Source organism: Quercus robur, chromosome 2, assembly GCF_932294415.1.
Source record: "Quercus robur chromosome 2, dhQueRobu3.1, whole genome shotgun sequence".
Lineage (NCBI taxonomy): Eukaryota > Viridiplantae > Streptophyta > Magnoliopsida > Fagales > Fagaceae > Quercus > Quercus robur.
The window spans coordinates 19,330,122-19,344,109 of NC_065535.1; the positions used below are offsets into that span (position 1 = coordinate 19,330,122).

General features: G+C 39.7%; 2 protein-coding genes across 2 annotated transcripts in view; both read left to right on the forward strand.

Annotated features, from left to right (window-relative positions):
- The first annotated feature begins 9,617 nt into the window (after nucleotides 1-9,617).
- LOC126712787 (aspartyl protease family protein At5g10770-like) lies at nucleotides 9,618-13,806 on the forward strand. Its single transcript, XM_050412246.1, has 3 exons — nucleotides 9,618-9,844; nucleotides 11,384-11,821; nucleotides 12,691-13,806. The coding sequence occupies exons 1-3, from the start codon at nucleotides 9,658-9,660 to the stop codon at nucleotides 13,515-13,517; spliced, it is 1,452 nt and encodes a 483-aa protein (XP_050268203.1). The 5' UTR covers nucleotides 9,618-9,657; the 3' UTR covers nucleotides 13,518-13,806.
- Nucleotides 9,622-13,988, forward strand: part of LOC126712786 (aspartyl protease family protein At5g10770-like) — a 47,078-nt gene continuing 42,711 nt past the window's right edge. Inside the window, exon 1 of the mRNA XM_050412245.1 lies at nucleotides 9,622-9,686. Coding sequence (XP_050268202.1) covers nucleotides 9,658-9,686 — 29 coding nt within the window. The 5' untranslated portion in view covers nucleotides 9,622-9,657. The remainder of the gene's footprint in view (nucleotides 9,687-13,988) is intronic.

Genomic DNA, 13,988 nt, shown 5'->3' on the forward strand with positions numbered 1-13,988 from the left:
TGAAGATCAAGAAGCTCATTGGTCACAAAACCCTACGACGTACAAACGTAGCAACTTCTTCAAGAGAAAGATGAACTAGGGCATATGTCTTCGATCACAATATGCTTGCATAAAACCTTTGCATCAAGTTGCATCATGTTGCATCAAGTGAGACGGTCCTTAAAATAATCCTTATATATGTCTAGGGTTGTGAGAAAAGAAAACCTAAACACATAGCTTGAATATGCGTGAAAAATAGATCTGAAAAACTGATTTTCATAATTCTCGATTGATACTGCTGTTGAGATTCACATTTTAAATCTCGATAGAAGAGCTTTAAAAAACAGTACTTCTTTACTTGATTCTTGAACAGATTTGCATGACTTCAATATTTGGACTTGAACTCTTATTCCTTGAAGTATTAAACACATCCTAGATCTATCCAATTACAAGTAAAGTGCGTTTTGTCAAAAGATTAGCCAATTCTAAATGACATATGTTCGTAACATGTTCCACATATGTCCTAACACCTTAGGATTTTTTTTTTTTTTTTTAGCTTAATGTTGGATTTTTACATTGTTTAGTATATTTGGCTATTCAATTGAAGAAATAGTGAAGAAAAGAGCATAATATAACTTTTATTGCTACTATTTAGATTCCAAATATATGAATTGAAAATTTTATCTCAAGAATTAGGGTAAATGAATTTCAATTCCTTTCAAATGACCAATTCTTGGTTTTCAAGACAAGGACTAAACTACAAAATATATATTTTTTTATTAAACACAAATCATAAACTAATCATACTATAAGCCAAAATTAGTGTGAGGCTTCCAATAAGAAAATTTTCAGCAACTGTCAGCTGTGGGGTCACTACTAGGAGGACCAACCGATCACTTCTAGGTCACCATTTTTCGAGGCACTTTACTCACCTGCCGTTCATTTGTTATTATGGAAAGACTGATCCGGTTGAGCATGTTAGCCACTTCACTCAACTCATGGTCCTCTATTCTCGGAACAATGGTCTTTAGTGTAAAGTGTTCCCTTCCAGCCTCGGACCCACGACGATAACATGGTTCAATGGCCTGAGGAAGGGTTCCATCCATAACTTCATGTAATTAGTCCAAGCATTCGGAGCACGCTTTGTAATGTGCAGCTGAGTCCCATAGCCTATCAATGCCCTGTTATCTATGATGATGGGAAGTGGGAAGACTCTTTGATCATACGCAAACCAATATTAGGAGTTGTATAATGAGATTGGATGAGGCAATGAGCAAGTGGCAGTGACCACTTTCAGATTGGGGCTCCCCCAGGACTCCGAGCTGAGAGACTCCTTAATTATGAGGCCTTTAGAGAGTATGCACCGGTTAATGAGGCGGATTGAAGAGCATAAGAGGCTGGAAGAGAACCGATTATAGGGGAAGGGGAAGGCCCTTATTGCTTTTCAATACCAAAAGGAGCACTGATCTAGGGGTTTCCAACCAAGGCCTCAGAGAGATGCAAGGGGAAAAAACCTCGATGGCAGAGTTGAGGGGATAAATGTAGCATTCAAAGAACCGGTACATAAGATCTTGGAGAGAATAAAGCACGAATCTTATTTTCAATGGCCTGACAAGATGGGCAGGTATACAGCCAAAAGAAACCAGAACTTGTATTGCATGTATCATTGAGACAAGGGGCACACCACCGAATAGTGCAGGACTTTCAAAGACCACTTGGCGCAACTTGTCAAAGCCGGGCATCTGAGGGAGTACATGGTTGGTTAGGGAGGAGATACCATAGGACAGACTTTAAGAAGCCAAAAGGGTGCCCTGCCTCCCCCTCCCCCTCAGGATCATCGAGGTTATCCATGTAGCGTCCATTGGGTGAGCGCCAGTCATCGGAGGGGGGATTCTAAGCATCACCCCTAATAGGAATCAGAGACATTGGATTGTCCTAAAAAGAGGCCTAAGTTAGCCAAAGAGAAAATAGTCATTGACGATGTCAACCTAGAAGGGACCACCCAACTGCATGATGACGCATTGCTTGTGATCCTTAGGATTGTGGGTTTCCTCGTGGAAAGGGTAATGATTGATCAGGGGAGCAGGGCTGAGATAATGTACCCAGATCTATACAATGGTTTGGGTATAAAAGCAAATAACCTCACGAAGTATGACACTCCACTTGTGGGGTTTGACGGAAAGATGGTAATGCTAGATGGGTATATTACGCTTCTGATGGTAATTGAGGGAAAAAAGGTGATGGTGAACTTTATAGTGGTAAACGCGTTCACACCATACATGGTGATTTTGGTGAGACCATGGATCCACGCTATGTGTGTTGTACCATCCACGCTGCACGCAAAGGTAAAATTCCCCACCGAGCAAGGTATTGTGGTAGTGAAAGGGGACCAAAAAGCAGCTCGGCAGTGCCTGGTGGCTGCTATCAATCATGAGATCAATCAAAATGTACAAGTAGAGCTAGGCTCGTTATAGCAATTACAGTGCCCCGAGGTATCTAATGGAGCTCATAGTGCCAAGGAGCTAGTCGAGGTCAGAACTTTGCCTTATGAGGATAGGTACTTTTGGATAGTAAGAGCCTCCTGACAGAAGATCGAGTGAAGACGCTGTTATCTTTGGCTCAAAATTTGGATGTTTTTTCTTGGAGCCCGTATGAAGTGCCCGGGGTAGATCTAGAGTTCATAGTGCACAAGCTGAACATGGATCCCTTATTTCCTCCCAAAAAGAAAAAGCCAAGGTGATTCGCCAAGCACCACACGGAAGCCGTGAAAGAGGCAGTGGAAAAGTTGAAGTGGGTAGGGGCTATCAAAGAAGTGTTCTCCCGGATTGGTTAGCTAACACCATGGTGGTGAAGAAAAAGAATGGGAAATTGAAGGTTTGCGTTGACTTTACCGACTTTGACCGAGCATGTCTTAGGACCCGTTTCTCGTCCCGAAGATGGACCAATTGGTGGATGCCACTTACGGTCAGCCGAGGATGAGCTTTTTAGGCGCTTTCCAAGAATATCACCAAATACCCCTGGCCCCAAAAGACCAAGATAAAATATCTTTCATCTCCCCCGAAGGCAACTACCATTACACAGTTATGCCCTTTGGTTTAAAGAACGCTGGGGCGACTTATCATCAATAGATAAATCACTGTTTATCCTAGTCGCCCCAGCATTCTTTAAACCAAAGGGCATAACTGTGTAATGGTAGTTGCCTTCGGGGGAGATGAAAGATGTTTTATCTTGGTCTTTTGGGGTTAGGGCTATTTGGTGATATCCTTGGAAAGTGTCTAAAATGCTTATCCTTGGGTGACCGTAAGTGGTATCCACCAGTTGGTCTATCTTCGAGACGGGAAACGGGTCCTTGGAACATGCTCAGTTAAAGTCGGTAAAGTCAACGCAAACCCTTAATTTCCCGTTCTTTTTCTTCACCACCATTGTGTTAGCTAACCAATCCGGGAGAACACTTCTTTGATAGTCCCTGCCTGTTGACACAAAGGGTTGTTTTTGGAGTCGCCACCTAGTTTTTACAATGGTCTAGGAACCATATATATAGCGTCCCTTCGAGGAAGGACCTTTTGATCTTACTACCAGAGTATGAGTTTGGAGTTTAGGTACGCTATTGGGAAGGTGTTAGGAACCTAAGATCGTCCAACCCTAAGATTGGCCTCCTATCATTGTGTCTTGTGTCTTAACCTTATTAAAAACTAGCTCAACGCTTATGTCCTAGACTCACACACACACTAACATGCATCTGGCATACAACATGGCATCATCATCTCAAAACACATACATATTCATTCGTAAAGCATAAGAAATCGACCACACATATACAACCCTAGAATTCATCTAACATGGCATCAAAACATATTCAAGGCAGCAACATGTATAATCAAATAAAGGCAAAGCATAAGCATATGGAAAGATCCAAGTAACATGTGATTCATCCAAGCATTCACATTCATCTCTAACACCAAAACAAGATCATATCACAAATGCATGAACATTTCTAATGCATGACTTACCTTTTACTTACCTTGCAGCAACTTAGCACCTATGGCATTTATGCATGAGCATGTGAATGCATGTTCATATCATCAAAACAAGGAAAACACTAAACAAACCTTTAACTCTAATATGTGATAGCAAACCAAGCAATTAAACGTGTGAAACATGGGCATTGAAAGCATAAAAGCATGGAAAAGAGACTAAACAAGCAAACATGTTAAAGCAGAAGCAAAACAAACAAACAAAAATTTAGGGTTTTTGGACAACTGCATCATGCACGCTCGAACAGGCTTGTGTGCTCATAATCAGGCCTGTAGGCAAGATTATACATACGCACGTCCTTGCCTAGAAAACCTTAAAAGCCAAAAACAGAGCCGAACTTTAAAATGAAAATCTAATAACCTAACGTGCATAAAACATGAAAAGAACTAAAAAACTAACTTAAGTAGACATACACTTACATAAACTACGCAAGAAACAAAATTTAAAACGCAGAAAGAAAAACAGGAAAAAAAAGAAAGGGTTAGACTCAATACCTTAAACAAAAGCTTTCCAAGCTTGATTTTGACCGTTCCCCTCACTTAAGTCTATTCACAAACCAATAAGAAAGTGATTAGTAACGTTAAACTAAAAGGATTGGGACCAGAAAATGTCCCAATCAAATAAAATTGACTTGAGGGTGTTTTGTGAAAAACTCCCTTTGGATTAACTATTTTCTAGTGAATCTTATATTTTTCCCTTGGGATTTCTGTGTGTTTTGAAAATATACCATATAAGACTTTTTATATTTGAAAAAATGGGGTTTGGAATTGCTTCCAGACGATGTGGGATTCATTCCAAACCTTAGCCATTATTGCAGAAAATTTTCCTTTTTTATGTTTCTGAAACCCTAGTTGCGTACGTAGGAACATGCCTGCGTACGCATGCTTTGGCTCGCGTATGCAAGCCGCGACCCATGTACGCAGGCCAAGGGCCACTTTGGTCATTTTATTTCCAAAATTAGATTTTTGCTTATTCAAAAGGTTATATTTTCCATTTTAACACTCTTTAAGTCAATTTGATATCTGATTGGGCTCTAAATTGGCCTAGGGCCTTGGAGTTCAAGCATCATTAAGGAACGGGAGCTTGAGCTGTAAGGGGTACAAAATGTGGTGTCTACAATGCCCGCTTCAGCTTTTTCACTTCCTCTTTCACAGCCTTTGCATGGTGCTTGGAGGATCGCTTCAGCTTTTGCATTTTGGGAGGAAATAAGGGATCCTTATTTAGCTTGTGCACTATGAACTATCGATCTACCCCGGGCACTTCATACAGGCTCCAAGCAAAAACTTCCAAATTTTGAGTAAGAGATAATAGGATCTTCACTTGATTTTCGGTCGGGAGACTTTTATCTATCCAGAAGTACCTATCCTTATAGGGAAAAGTTTTGACCTCGACTAGCTCCTTGGCATTGTTAGCCCCGTTAGATTCCTCGGGGCACTGTAATTGCTATAGTGAGCCCAGCTCTACTTGTTCCTTTTGTTTGATCTTATGATTGATAGCAGCAACCAAGCATTGTCGGGTGGCTTTTTGGTCCCCTTTCACTACCATAATACCTTGCTCAGTGGGGAAATTTACCTTCGCGTGCAGCGTGGACGATACAACACACATAGTGTGGATCCACAGTCTAGCCAAAATCGCCGTGTTCGGTGAGAACGCGTTTACCACTATAAAGTTCACCATAAACTCTTTTCCCTCAGTTACCACCGGGAGCGTAATTTGCCTATCTGACGTTACTATCTATTTGTCAAACCCCACAAGTGGAGTGTTGTACTTCGTGAGGTTCTCTGCTTTTAAACACAAGACCTTGTATATATCTGAGTACATTATCTCAGCCCCACTCCCTTGATCAATCATTACCCTTTTCACGAGGAAACCCCCAATCCTGAGGGTCACAAACAATACATCATCGTGCGACTGGGTGGTCCCTTCTAGGTCGATGTCGTCAGAGAATATTTTCTCTTTGGCCGACTTAGGCCTCTTCTTAGGACAATCCAAGGTCTCCGGTTCCTATTGGGGGGTGATGCTCAGAATCCCCCTTCAACAACTGGTGCTCACCTAATGGACGCCACGTGAGTAACCTCGATGATCCAGAGGGGGGGAGGGGGGAAGGCAGGGCACCCCCTTGGCTTCTTGAAGTCTGTCCTATGGTATCTCCTCCTTGATCGACTGTGTACTCCCTCAGATGCCCGGCTCTGACAAGTTGCACCAAGTGGTCTTTGAAAGTCCTGCACTGTTGGTGGTGTGCCCATTGTCTCGATGATACGTGCAATACAAGCTCTGGTTTCTTCTGGCTAGATCCCTGCCCATCTTGTTGGGCCATCGAAAATAAGATTTGTGCTTTGTTCTCTCCAAGATCTTATGTAATGGTTCTTTGAATGCTACATTTACCCCCTCAGCTCTGTCATCGGGGTTTTGTCCCCTTGCATCTTTTCGAGGCCTTGGTTGGAAACCCCTAGATCGGTGCTCCTTTTGGTATTGAAAAGCAACAGAGGCCTTCCCCTTCCCTTGTAATTGGTCGTCTTCTAGTCTCTTATACTCTCCAATCCGTCTCATTAACTAGTGCATACTCTTCAGAGGCCTCCTAGTTAAGGAGTCTCTCAACTCGGAGTCTTGGGGGAGCCCCAGTTTGAAAGTGGTCGTTGCCACCTGCTCATTGCCTCCTCCAATCTCGTTATACAACTCCCAATATTGGTTTGCGTTTGATTAGAGAGTCTCCCCACTTCCCATCTTCATAGATAGCAGGGCATCGATGGGCTGTGGGACTCGGCTGCATGTTACGAAGTGTGCTCTGAATGCTTGGACTAATTACATGAAGTTATGGACGGAACCCTTGCTCAGGACGTTGAACCATCTTATTGCCGTGGGTCCGAGGCTGGAAGGGAACACTTTACACCAAAGTCTATCATTTCGAGAATAGAGGGCCATGAGTTGAGTGAAGTGGCAAACATGCTCAATCAGATCGGTCTTACCATAATAACAGATGAACGACAGGTGAGTAAAGTGCCTCGGCATTTCAGTACGTTCTATTTCCTTGAAAAATGGTGACCTGGCAACTCTCCTGAGCGCTTGGTTCATGGCATCCAAGGTAGCGCTAAGGTGTCCACGTCTTTCTCTCCTTGGTGATGGCAACCTGTGGCCTCTAGATTCGTTCGATCTATCCCTTGACAGTTGATAATGTCCCTGGTATGACAATCCCTTAGTGTGCCCACTTGTGGAGTTTTTCCTATGGGAGGACTCTTAGGGATTCATTCTCTGGCTTCTACCCCTTATCTCGAGCTTTAACTCTTTGATTTGTCTTTGCAAGCTCTCCATCTCACGTTTTTAGTCACTGTAATCCAACGCCTTAGGCTCTCAAGACACGGTTCGTTCTCCTTTTAACACGGTTGCATGTGAATCCACCTGAGTCTTGTGCCATTCTTGACTGTGACGCTTTCTCTTGCGCTCTTGCTCTATCAGCCTCTGAGCCTGGGACGATCCCTTTGACTGGTTTCCCCTGGACCCCGCCGATTCCTCATTTGCACATGGATTCTCCCTTTGACAAAAAATCCCCTTTGTCACCTCTAAACCTTCAGCGAAGTAGGATTTCCCATAGACAACGCCAATTGTGGAGGTTGAGTCTAATAGGATGGAAACTTTAGGCTTGGACTTCCAATTTATTTCTGTTCTTGGTTGGGCTTATCCCACAGTGGGAGGTCTAAGAGATGATGTTACGGGTTTTTGATGGAAGCGAAAGTTTGTTGGGCCTTAAACTCTCATGGCTTTGGCCCAGCCGAGACATGGGCTGACTTACCGAGCCCTCTATTTGGTACTTGAATAGAGCTCCTCACCTTCCCAAAGAATCTTTCCTTTCCACACTCATGCCTCACTCTCCCTTTCTTTCTCTTATTTCCAATTTTTCCAACCCCCTCTCAAACCTCCCCATTTCTCCTTTTATAATCTCCTATTAGTGGGTTCATCATGATGAAGGGTTGTCTTTCCCAAGCAAGTAGGCCACTCCCACCCTCATATTCTTGTCCTGATGGGACACACTACATGCTTCTGAGATGACCTTCTTGGAACTTGTACTAGACGCCAAGGTGTGCTTGGTGGGTGGACTTCCCCAAGGCACTACCTTTCATCCACGGCTAGACGGGTGTCCGGCTTATGATCTCGACAATGTTTAGCTTATTGCTGAGATGGGTTGGGTCAGTTTGAGATAGCAGGCCGGGGTGTTGGGCCTACTTTAGATTACGGTTCGTACATAAATAAATACAAAACATACAACTGCCACCACAACCACCAAAATTAGCCCACAACTATTCAAGAAAATCAACCCACAACCACAAAAATGAAACCCACGGCAACATAAAAAAAAACCACCTAAACCCGAACCTGAGACTTTTTGGTATTTTTGCCTTTCACTTTTCTCAACATGATGGAGCCACTAAGCAAAGAGTTGGCTTTGGATCGACCACCTTTCTTCTTGTGATTGACTTTAGAGGATGACTAATTCACCATGGAACTTGTTTTTCCTTTACGTGCTGTTGTCCCATGGAATTGAGAAGGTCAAAGCTCTGAACCAATCATGGAACTTGAAGCACTCAGTGCTCAAAAAGCAAAGAAACCAACAACAAGAAAAGCTTCAAACAGAGAGAAAAATGGCAGCAAGGGTAGATTTGGATGGGAAACCAATCAAGCCTCTTACGATACACATGATTGGAGTTGGTGGTTTCATTGGCTCTCACCTTTGTGAGACCGACGGTTGGGCAGGCGAGATCAGCATGATCGACGAGGTTTGATGGAAAAGACGAAGAGCAAATGGCTGTGGAGAGTGAGGAGAGAGGAGCAACGAGCAGAAATGGGAAACAAGGAGAAAGAAAAAAAAAAAGGAAAAGAAAATATTAAAATATTCTAATTAGTGTGAACACAACACAAAATATTATTATTATACTTTATCTTTGAGCTACCGTGCACAACCATCTTTGGCTGTGCACTATAGCTAAGAAGCCAAAATTTTTGGTTTTGGCTCCACCAATGCAGCCCCAGTTTTGTAGTTGATGGTGCTAAAAATAGCAATATGGTTTTTTAGCACTACCAATAATAATGATCTTAGGCATCTACTTTGAGTGCTCTTTGTTTAAATGATGTTCACGTGGCGCAGGAAAAAAAAAGGTTAAAAAGTACTTAGAATGACATTAATTAGGTATTAATTACACATATTTCAATAAAATTACATAAATTTTAACAAGAAATTAAATGAGCAATAATTTTAAAGCTTGGAGGCCCTTATCTCCCCATTTATCGTTGCAAGTACAATTGTATAAAGTAGCCAAATAGCATAAATAAAAAAATTACTTGCTGTTTGTGTTCGTGTAGCTCACGGTTTGTTTGATTTTTTCTTGTGGACTTCTAGATTTGCTGTTAACAATAATCCATTAATCCCGTTTATGGAAAAAAAGAAATTAAAGAAAAAAAGAAGTCCTCAAGTAAAGTTAAATACGCTTGTATATGTTGAAGTGGGTGACTCCGAAAAATTGGTGATCTATTGCATGATTTTGATTTGCATCTATCACCAATAAGCCTATAAATATTAAGGTCAAGAATGACACTAAGAGTGCACATATTAGTAAGATAGCAACGTAGTAGCTAAGGATATTAGTATAAACAATGGCCACTCCCACCACTTCCTTCCTTAGGTTTCTCTTCTTTAGCGTTCTTGTTTTTCTTTGCACTCTGGACAACCTGGGATTTGCCCTTCAACCAAGAGAGTTGGAAAGCGAACATCTTACTCATATGCATACCCTTAATGTCAACTCTCTAATACCGTCAACTACTTGCAGCCCTTCTACCAAAGGTTTCTCATACAACTTTCATCTCTCTCTCTCTCTCTCTCTCTCTCTCTCTCTCTCTAGATTCTCGTAATGCTACTATTATTATAGTCATTCCAACTCTTATAAGTTATTATTTTTTTCAGTCTTAATGTCTTATAATTTATAATTTATTAGATTCTTGTAAGTTGGAGAAACCTACTCTAGCAAAAGAAGTGAGGGTAGGTTTAAAAACAAATTGCCAATGAGCAATACTAATAGTAAAACTTTTTCTTTCACAAAATGTTAGAGGACGTTATTTGGTAAATAGGATTAACATTTATTTCCATAAAGTTTTGGGATTGTTATTTATATTTTTTAAAGGTAAAAATAGGAGAAGAGGGCTGGTGAGAGTAGAAGCTCAGTAGGCAAACACTACAAGAGGTGCTGGGGTATCCTTCTCATGGGGCAATTGGGAAAGGGCAAAATATTTTGCTACAGCTAGGTAATGATTTAATAATCACTTGGCGGCTTTGAGATGGCATTTTATGGTGTGTCATAAAAGGCTATGATTGGTAGGTGGTCCTACAAAGCGGATGTGACTATTGCAATAGGGGCCAAGGGTTGATAATAGTCAAAATTTCAATAGGTTCAATGTTACAATGCACGGGAGCACTCGACCTAATCTAATTCCGGGCTTTATACTCTTACGTTCACCTTTTCACACTCGTTATTTCACATTCACTTTTATGAGTCCGATTATGTCAAGCATATCACTCAAGGAGAGTTGCCATGGGAAGTTAACAGATATATGCGTTGTTGAGTCAATGGGCTTCTAGCCCACTAGCCCTTAATATCTCCCCTATCTCCCACAGGTCCGACCTGTCACTCTCCTCCTTCTCTTTTTACCCCTCCATCTCCCTTTCCAAATAATAATTGAAAAAACAAAAGTTTTATTTTATTTTATTTTTATTTTTATTTTTAATGAAAAACGATTAGTTTTTGTAAAAGTAACTGTCCAACTCTCACAGTTGACAATTTCATTAAATTATGACAAATATTATGATAAATGGTTTAATCATAAGATAAGAATTCTTTTCCACACTTCAAAGATTTCGCCTTAGAAACTAATGACCTGATGGCTAGCAAGAATCCTTTGATGACCCATCTAATCACTATGGGAATGAACATAACTATGCCTGCCCTATTCAGATTTCATTTTTTCTAGATGGGTGGAAGGACAAAAGTAAGTAAAATTTGTGTTGACAAATCATAGGCCCTACAATTTTTGGTCAAATTAGGATTTTTTTTGGCTGTCACGGGTTCTTGAATAATCGTCCTATTATCTTTTTCTTCATAACCCAAAAAAAAAAAAAAAAAAAAAAAAATCCTATAAGCGTGTGAATTGGTCAATCCATTTCATTGATATTTGGCATGTATTCTTTTGGTTAACCACTTATTGTTACCTTTTCCTGAATAAACAATTTTATTTTAGTTGTGTTTGGTGAAAACATACAATAATCGACAGTTGTATGAATTTGTTTATATGTCAAAACAATTCTAATCGATGTCGAATTAAAATGCAGGTTCTAATAAAAGGGCATCCTTAACAGTGGTAGACAAACATGGCCCATGCTCTCAACTCAACCAAGACAAAATTAAAGCACCCACTATGACTGAAATCCTCGAACAAGACCAATCCAGGGTCAATTCAATTCACGCCAGGCTCTCAAAAACGCTGGGTCTTAATGGTTTACGTGCACCAAAGGCCACTACCATCCCTGCCAAGTCTGGTAGCACCATTGGCTCGGGCAACTACGTTGTGACCATTGGCCTTGGCACTCCAAAAAGGGACTTAACACTCATATTTGATACTGGTAGCGACATTACTTGGACTCAATGCCGACCTTGCTCAAAATCTTGCTACCAACAAAAGGAACCAACCTTTGATCCATCTAAATCATCGACTTATTCAAATATTTCGTGTAGTTCATCTGTGTGCTCCCAACTCTCTTCTGCCACAGGTATTTGATAATTTTGAGACCTTTAGATGTAGGTAACCATAGACATAGCGACAATTACAGTGGAATAAGAAATCTAGGATTTGATCCGATGTTACATAAAAAATTAATTGGTGTCTTATCTAAACATAGTCATACAGGCTAACTATCATTTTCTAAGAAATATTTTGTTATTTAATATTTATATTATGTATACTACTATTTAAAGGGCATCTTCTGTTTAGACTGAACATTTTCAAAGCAATTATACGTTTACTATTTTATTTTTTATAAAATAAAAAAACAAGTTAAACAAAAAATAAAAAATCATCCTCACATTTATCTTCCTATCAAATTATTTATATTTAACAAAAAAATAGAAGAGTTTTTGAGTACGCGCATGAGCGTGTGAAGCTAGTTAACAATTAAAATTTTGAAAACTTGAAAATTATGTTGCATATTAATTAATTAATAATTAATAATTTTCTTTTAAAATATTATTCTAAGAAATAAAGTATAATAATTTCTTAAACATAGAATAGGCTACTAGTTTTCTTTTTTCTTTTTGGTCAAAAGCTAACAAGAGTGAAAACTGAAAAGTGTAAATTTGGAAAGTATTTTTGTGAATGAAAGTCCTATAATAAATTAATACTACTTTTTATACCTGCGGTCCATATAAATAGAATAATAATAATAAAAAAAAAGTGTACATTAAGAATGTAAAAGAATAATAATATTTTTTTGAGTAAACAGTAATACTTATTAAAACATACACAAAAATAGTACTATTATAACAATAATTATTATAAAAAAATTTGTGATAATGTAGGAAACATACAAAAAATAGTAATATTATAACAATAATTATTATAAAAGAATTTGTGATAATGTAGGATACTCGCCACGTTGCAGTTCCTCGACATGTGTATACAGCATACAATACGGCGATAAATCATTTTCTACGGGATTTTTCGGCAAAGAGAAGCTAACCTTAACATCATCAGATGTGTTCAAAAATTTCTTATTCGGCTGTGGCAAAAAAAACCAAGGTCTCTTTGGTGGTGCAGCAGGATTACTTGGTCTCGGTCGCGACCCACTTTCCTTAATCCAACAAACCGCAACAAAATACAACCGTGTCTTCTCTTATTGCCTTCCTTCAACTTCTAGCGCTACTGGTCACCTCACGTTTGGAAAAACTGCTAGTTCTTCAAGTGCCATTAAATTCACTCCCTTGTCGAAACTCACTGAAAATACCTCATTTTACGGCCTCAACACACTCGGGATCACTGTAGGTGGAAAGAAGTTATCGATTGCAACCTCAGTTTTTTCGAATGCAGGCACCGTTATCGATTCTGGGACTGTCATAACACGTTTGCCGCAGGATGCTTATAGCGCCTTGAAGGCGGCGTTTAAGGCTAAAATGAAGAGTTACCCTTTGACAAGTGGGTTTTCGTTGCTTGATACATGTTATGATCTTAGCAAATACAAGACAGTTTCGATTCCAAAGATAAGCTTTTTGTTTAGTGGTAATGTGAAGGTGGATTTGGATGTGTCGGGGATACTTCTCGCTCAAAAAATCTCCCAGGTTTGTTTGGCTTTTGCTGGAAACAGTGATAATGATTCTATTGGGATTTTTGGGAATGTGCAGCAAAGAAGGTTGGAGGTGGTGTATGATGTTGCAGGAGGGAAAGTTGGGTTTGGTCCTGCTGGTTGTACCTGAAATGGTTTTGTGATCAAATAGTCATGTAATATTAAACCACTGATAAAGATCCGTGGAAATTTTAATTGCCATAGCAAAATAGATTGGCAATGGTTAATATTAGTGACTTAATTACGCACGTGTATCTAAATAAAACCATGTTTGCAAGTTCTGTATAACAAGGGTTACTTTGTTACGGATTTTGGGTTTAATATACACTTTATAAACCATATGTTGATAAAATTTGTAATGTTGTAATTTTCAATTATGTTTTGTTGGCATTAATTCAGTGTCAAATTTGATTGTATTTTGTAAAGCTGTGATTTCCAACTATATTGTGTGGGCTTTAATTTCGTACCAAATTTGATTGTAATTTCTTCAATCATTTTCCCGATATGTATGTGGGTTTATCTGTAAGAGATGAGTGTGAGAGATCGGTGAAGAATCAAGTTTCAAAAGTTGAATAAGTGGATTTCGCGATTATCTCGCAAG

Bases quoted from the DNA above. Each gene is read 5' to 3' on its own strand.
- LOC126712787 (XM_050412246.1), top strand. From the start codon at position 9,658: ATGGCCACTCCCACCACTTCCTTCCTTAGGTTTCTCTTCTTTAGCGTT. The intron at 9,845-11,383 runs GTTTCTCATACA...ATTAAAATGCAG, and splicing joins TTGCAGCCCTTCTACCAAAG to GTTCTAATAAAAGGGCATCC. The intron at 11,822-12,690 runs GTATTTGATAAT...GTGATAATGTAG, and splicing joins CCAACTCTCTTCTGCCACAG to GATACTCGCCACGTTGCAGT.